The following is a 7,668-nucleotide window of genomic DNA, read 5'->3' as shown; positions in this document are numbered from 1 at the left end:
CCATCCCCCATGTGATAACTTAAAGTATCATGATTCAAACTGTGTGTTTAGTCACCAAACTAACTTTGTATTACACTTGTTCCTATCTGCCTACATCATAAAGTTCCACACAATGAATAGCATCCCTGTATGACATGAGTGCATTTCTTATAGGACTGCACCTGCTCACCTGTCCTACAAAAACAGTTCTCAGCAATTCAAGAAAACGTGTTTTAAGTGAAAGTCTCCTTGCATCTTTCAGTAAATAAGGCATGGAAACATAGCCAAAATGTCGACCTATAGCAGATCTCACACTGAGGGGGGAACCCTAAGTTCATTTTGTCCAGTTCAGCAAAACAGCTAGATGTGGGAAGCTTCTATCTTTATTAATGCCAACATAATTCAGAATTTCTGCAGACTTTACTCTAGGTGATGAAATTTGCTTAATGCATGAACACAAAAAGGATTCCAAAGAGGTCAATAGTCAACCACCATGGAACAATCATGGTATGAGAAAACACAAGGAGATAATCAAATGTCCAATTTCTGACATTTCACCTTATATTACACCATATCTCATTAATGATTGCTGCAATCACTGATCATCAGGACTGATTTTTTTTATTAAAATCATATTTTCCCTGTTTAATATAAGGCCAAATAATTTTCACTTCTCACGTACAACAATCAAATTCCTAATAATGTAAAAGCTATCAAAAGGCACTAAGCTGTAAATGTACACTTCTAAAGACACTTTGCAAAACCCCATAAGTTGAGATGGCCTGATAATAAAAAGAAAGTTAACATGCAATACAGATTTTAAAAAAGTGAAAAACATACCATTCAATCATTAAAGGACTCACTGTTCTCTCATTCTGTTAAAAGACATGTACATTTTGCTGGTTTTCAGGGCAATTTATTTGGTATAAATTCTTACAAGAAATTCAAGCACTTGACAGTGTAAGTCACATTAAATACCTGAAAAGAAACAGTTTATGTCTGCTGAGGGACAATTAAACCAAACAACACATCAATAAACCAAACAACACATCAATAAACAAACGAGTTAAATATTGTAACATATTCTTCACACTGTTTGAAGCCAATAAAATTTTTCACGTCATTACCAATACAATTAAAAATGAAGTAGCAAACTGAATTTAAAATAACACTTGTTATCAAACTTTTTTTTTTTTTTTTTTTTTAATTTACAGTATGAGGATATCAAAACATGCGTTACACAGCCTGGAATGCAAGACAGAACTACTTTAACTATTACAAAGCTGTGGTGTTTTTATATTTAGATATTCCTTCTTGTGACCAACACCATTCAACATGACTTTGGCAATGACCACGGAAATTAATGTAAACTAATGACAAGTTTATTCACAGTATAAACACAGTTTCAATTGAAATTTTGTACAACATCTACTACTACGCTCTGAAGACAGCTTAGAGAGTGTGGCAGCAGATACTTCCAGTATCATTATCATTACTTCTCCTCCCCCTACCTTTTTGTGGTCCATTCATGATTAGTGAATAAGAATAATAACTGTCAGCAATCCTTCCTACAAGAACTCGGTATAAGCAAAATAAAAATAAAGTTTATTCCAGGACACCTAATTCTTTAAAGTATATCATTAACAAAAACACTACAAACAAGTTCAGACATATAACCTATTCCATAAATATCAAATAAATGCAACTCCATCCAAGTCTTTTCTCAGCTGCTGCCAACTGTTAACATGAGTGTTCCATCATGCAGGAAACATTCAGGATGAAAGCAAATAACCCACCAGATTCCTAATTTGATTTGCAGTTTTGGAAACTACTCAAGTTAACACTCCCACACTTCAAGAACAAACTGATACCACAGAAAATAACACATCAAAGTCACATTATCCATCAGATCTAAATCTTCAAATCAATCTCTTAGAATAAAATATTATAATTCAGCAAATCTCCAACCATTCTCACTCCATCCCCACTACCACACTAGCCAACTCAAAGACCCCCCCCCCAAAAAAAAGAGACTATTATTAAAAAAAAACTTTTGAATTAACCTGCTATAAAACCTCAACAACACCTCCGCAAAATACACTCACACAACACCTATTTATGAAACAATGAAACAGAAATCTCTCTCACTTTCCATAAGTAGGTGTATGTGATATTACACCATGATAGTTTTGGTGTAACAGAATTCTTTCAAGAAATATACAAGAGTAGAGCTACCTCCATCCACAACAGTCTAAATAAAAACATTACATAAAAGTTTAAGGCACAAAAATTTACCAAGCCAAATGTTTAACTTTGTAAACACGTCCACAATTTACAGAACATTTAGGATAAGTTTGTTTTTGGGTGCTCTTGACAATTAACAGCAATAGCTCACTTGACTACAGAAGTTATGCACCAGCATCAGATAATATAATTGCTTTGATCAATTTGTAATCATCTGCTTACAAAAACAAAAATTCTGAGGTCAAACACTGTACCTCTCAACTGCTGGCACAAAAGAAAATATTGAGTTTTTGTCTCTACAATGACAAACTTGAAAGAAAATTTCATAAAGCCAGACCAATACAGAAAAAATTTAAATGCCACTTCAACCCAATGTAGTCTTATTTCTGTGTAAGGATGCAAAAGACGGTAGAGTAAAAAAATGAGGAAGTACCTATTATGCAAATTTTCAAGTTTTATGAGGTCTGCTGTGTCAATGATTAAATTCAAGAGTGCTTCTGTCACTCCAAAATTACTGTCCAAGCAATAAACTTGAACGATTTGAGACTGAGGCCAGTGACAAAAACGTGCAAGGCCAAAAAATGCATTAACAATGCCAACATCACAGATACATATACACTTTGCATTTTCAGTACATTAACTCAACTATTCCAGAGTAAAACGTTGACTAAGACAACCACTCATAACAAGACAGAGAAAATGTGCAGTATCAAGAAAAAAATAATGTATTTACCTAACTATTAGAAGACCATGAATATGAGATGACCCATTATTTTAATATGCTTCTTGGGAGTTATTTTTTATTTTAAAGAAATACTCGTTAATCAAAATTACAAATTGTCGCACTAATGTAAAGTACCTTAAGATCCACCAAAAAGAGTTACGTTATTTTAAACACTTCAAAATTATTGGTTGCCTAAATTATAATGATATATTCCCAATCTTATGCATCTGCCCAAATAGCCAAGTACATTAGTATGCAGCTTCTGGGATTTACGGAGGTGCCCTAGCCCATGATTGAATCTGTCAAGCAGATTAACGAGGACCAGTGTGCCAGCCCACCTGGATGTGGTTTTAAGCAGTTCATCACATTCAACTAGGTGAATACTAGGTTGGAATCCATATCCAGCCTCAGTTATCACTCGGATAACACTACACTTCGATGTATGGGGATACACAAATTCCATCCCGTGGGAAGATTGGAGTGGGGGGGGGGGGGGGGTCGGCAACAGGAAGGACATCCAGCCACCTTTTATCAATAATATTGCCAAATTCATAAAATAATGTGCTGATCCTGTGAAAATACAGGATAAAAGCCACAAAAAAGAAGAAGTTATTCTAATGTTATACCCCACCTTACTGCCACACAGTTTTTTTGGAGCCTCTGCTTCAGGTATGAACATTAAAGTTAGCATCACACTGAGTTAGCATTACACTTGTAAACTGCCAACTGTTAGATCTACCTTTCTCAACGAAGTCACTGCTATGACTAGGATCAATAATCATTCTGTATAAATTACAATCCTTACAGATTTGATAATCAAAGCAAACTAAATGCTGTGGTCATTCTGAAAAAGATCATCATCATGATCTCCAAATGTTGGTTTACCAATTACATAAAATACTTGTAAATTTGATATCTGATATCGAAACAACTATTAATTTTTAGTGTTCAGCAGCAATAAGTACACATTGTAAAACCGCTGAGGTCAAGTACTAAAGTTTCACCTGCAAATGAAAGATTGCAGGTTTTTTAAGGGTGAATTTGAAAAATTTCTTCTCATAGCCAGGTAAATACAGTATTCCTTCCACACAGTACAATACAGTAAATAGGACAATACATGATGACAGTATTTACACAAGATGACAAACTTACTGAATTGAAGAAATCTATATCAAGAGCATGACACTAGATCACAAAGTGGCCATCAGCAAAGAAAATCTTAAAATTAAGTAATAATAAGTGTGTGTAAACAAAAGTTACAAGGCACTGGAGAGGATTCTTTGCTGATGTAAAGTTTCAATAGAAGGCAATAATGACAAAATTATAATGCTATTGTCACCAGTTTTTCTTAATCCTCCCAACATATCTCTTGGAATAGACAAACAACAAAAAACCAAATCACATTTTGTATAACAATGAATGTCACAATTTTAAGTCTCCATTGTAAAGTCTCTGCATCATTAACAGAAATCCTAATAGCATGAGAAAGAAGAATTAGTTAATAACCTGAATTAGATAATAGCTTGAATAAAATAGAGAAGTAGTTTATTGCTTTAAAAAATCTAATATCAGTACGCTGAGACAGTAAATAGCTTGTTAGTTTCAATATTTGTGTAATGTGATAGTAGTAGAATTCAAATGCACATTTCAGAAAATAGTGGAAGTTTGTATAGTACATGACACAAAACTAAAATAACTGGACTGATGAAATTGTCAAACCACAATTAAGAGTAGAAAGTAAATCGCTTGTCTCCTATATATGCAACTTAATAACATCACTGCCATTATAAGGAACTAATACTGTACGACTTATCTTTGCAGCATGAATATGATGTTATTACTCACAAAAACTATAACTGCAAATTCTCATATATGTAATGGTAATTTTAAGGAGTTATTTTTTACTTGCTAATAGTGAGAAATGAATATTGTACTGTGGCAGTTCAATAAATGTCTATAAAGCGTAATATTGTGTTCAATAAGTAACTACCGTTTTACAAAGATTAATGTACATATATAAGAGAAATATGCAAGTTCAGTAAACACTTACATCTACAATACTTTATCAAAAGCCATTTAAATGATACACTGCAGTGATAAAATATGTCTTTGCCTTAAAAAATTAGTTAGATATTGGAACATTTCAGCCTTTTTAAACATCAACATTATTTTACAGTAGTGTTGCATGCACTTTCACATCAGTTAAGTCTCACGTTTCAAAATAAGCAGCATTTGAAAAAAATACAACAGCATTATCATGTAGTAAAAAATAAAGCCAACCAGTTCTTGGTCCAACATCCATTTAAATATGCACAAAAACATTATTTTAAATTACTCTAATTTTAAAATTTCGCTTCAAGCATTTACTGTAGATATGAGTTTGGTGAATTTCATTGGTATAATATTTAACATTAATTGCTTAAGTATCTCTCTCATTCCTATTTCCTTTCATACTTAAATGAGTCACTACAAGAGACAAGCTGCCATTTGATTTTTGTTTTTTCATGTTACCATTACCACATGTAAAATGGTCATGACCCTACATTTAGAAATTTTACATTTCCAAATATATGTTCACAAATCACACCTTACCAGTTCCTTTCAATTGCCCAGGATAGCATCATATTATATATTTTTTCTAAAATAGTTTTCAAATTACATTTACACTATAAAACAATATTTTCATTTGATATTTGTCATTTTCAATCACCAAGCAAACTTATCATTGCCTTCAAACAAAACTTCGGAACAGATATAACATAAATAATATAATCATGATACACGGACTGTTCTTCTATGAACACTGTCAACAATGCTTAATACTGATGCAAATAAACACTTTGGTGAACAAGTAACATACATTCAACAGAAAAACAAAGCTATAACCATTTAAATAAATGCTAAGTGCAATGTACTGACTAGGTAGGGAACTGTTGTAGCTGCAGGCCATTTACAGCTACTCATTGTTTCCTGCAACGTACAAACAGCAAGATGACCTCTGTTCTGGTTGTTGCCTTCTAAGATCCACTGTTTCCCCAATATACGGACGATCCAGTTTGGCTTCTAGCTGTGCCCAACTCTCAACAGCTAATGAAAATGCTTCTTGTACATTTGTTGCATCTTTAGCACTAGTTTCTACATGTGGTAGATTACCGTTTTCCAAACACCAAGCACGTGCTTCTTCTGTAGTAACTTCACGTTGCTCATTACCCATATCCACTTTGTTCCCAACGACCAAAAATGGAAATGCTGTACCTTCTTTCACGTCAGCATAATATAAAAACTCATTACGCCACATTGCCAAGTTTTGGAAGCTCGCTCGATCATCGACTGCATAGGTCAGAAGACAAATGTCAGAGCCACGATAAAATGGGGTACGGAGGCTTTTAAATCTCTCCTGACCAGCAGTATCCCATATCTGAAACAAAAGACACAAAGAATTATTTGAGTGACATCTTTTGTGTTATAAATAATATATTCATTTGTATGTTACAGGTAAGAAATATGCCAAAGACAATTAGACGATACACACTGATGCCATGTAAGTACAACAACACACAACACAAATAATTTTGCTGCTTTTCTATCAGTTTCTCAGAATAGAATATCTCCATATAATTAAACATACGTATAATAAATTTGTGCAAACAATAACTTGGATGAAATTACCAAATTTAATTATTAAAAAGCCTAAAATTTTCTTTCATTCCATGGCAGTATAATCTACATCTTTATTTCAGATAAAAGATTCACTTTACACCTTTACACTTGGCGCAGGGTATCAGCCTTGATCACACAGCACTATCTTAGTACACAAGAACTTCGCTTATCTGGCCCTCATTAAGTCCGATTTCTGGTTTACCCAGATTCATTTTTATTTCTGTTTCTTTTTCTTTAAGATGAAAATGTGTGGTACACAGTTGGTACAGTGTGTTGTATGTACAGCTGTTATATTTGCACCACAGGTAGTACAAAGAGTAGAGAATGGCAGCTGGAAGCTTGGGACTGGCATGGTCTATTCTACCTGTGGTGGAAACATAACATCTGTACATAAAACAAACTGTACCAACTGTGTACCACACATTTTCGTCTTAAAGAAAAGGAAACAAAAATGAATAAATCTAACTTAATGAGGGCCACATAACTGAAGTTCTTGTGTATTACGACAGTGCTGTGTGGGCAAGGCTGATACCCTGCACCAAGTGTAAAGGTGTAAAGTGAACCTTTTTCCTAAAACAAAAATGTACATTGTACTTCCATGGAATGAATGAAAATTTCAGGCATTTTAATGATTAAATATGGTAATATCATCCAAGTTATTGTTTGTATAAATTTATTATATATATGTTTAATTGTATGGAGATATTCTATTCTGAGAAACTGATAGAAAAGCAGCAAAATATTTTATTCTATGGTCTGTATGGATCTGTTTATTACAGAACTGTACCAGTATGTTCTTTTGTTCCTTTTTGAGTGTGCACAAGTGAAATGGCTTCAAAGTGAATGAAAGTGGTCATTTCAGTGGTCAAAAAATTGGCAGCATTAGACAGAATAGGCAAAGGAGAACTGAAAACAAATAACTGCAGAATATAGAATAGGGACAGCAACTGTCTTAGACTGGAAGGAGAACTGAAAAGAAATGCAAGACTTCTGCTTCAAAAATATGACTACAGAAAGTTTGCAGAATTCTCTGAAATGTTAGCAAACATTCCTGGTTGTTC

At 33.6% G+C, this 7,668-nt stretch overlaps 1 protein-coding gene across 1 annotated transcript in view; it reads right to left on the bottom strand.

Moving 5' to 3' along the window:
- Positions 1 to 939: 939 nt before the first annotated feature.
- The window catches only part of LOC126248473 (ras-related protein Rab-9B), a 49,869-nt gene continuing 43,140 nt past the window's right edge, over positions 940 to 7,668 (bottom strand). The window contains exon 3 of the mRNA XM_049949485.1: positions 940 to 6,365. Coding sequence (XP_049805442.1) covers positions 5,904 to 6,365 — 462 coding nt within the window. The 3' untranslated portion in view covers positions 940 to 5,903. The remainder of the gene's footprint in view (positions 6,366 to 7,668) is intronic.

Source organism: Schistocerca nitens, chromosome 3 (assembly GCF_023898315.1).
Source record: "Schistocerca nitens isolate TAMUIC-IGC-003100 chromosome 3, iqSchNite1.1, whole genome shotgun sequence".
In the NCBI taxonomy this organism is placed as follows: domain Eukaryota; kingdom Metazoa; phylum Arthropoda; class Insecta; order Orthoptera; family Acrididae; genus Schistocerca; species Schistocerca nitens.
The sequence above is the reverse complement of the archived record's forward strand: the minus strand, read 5'-3'. Positions and strand labels throughout refer to the sequence as shown.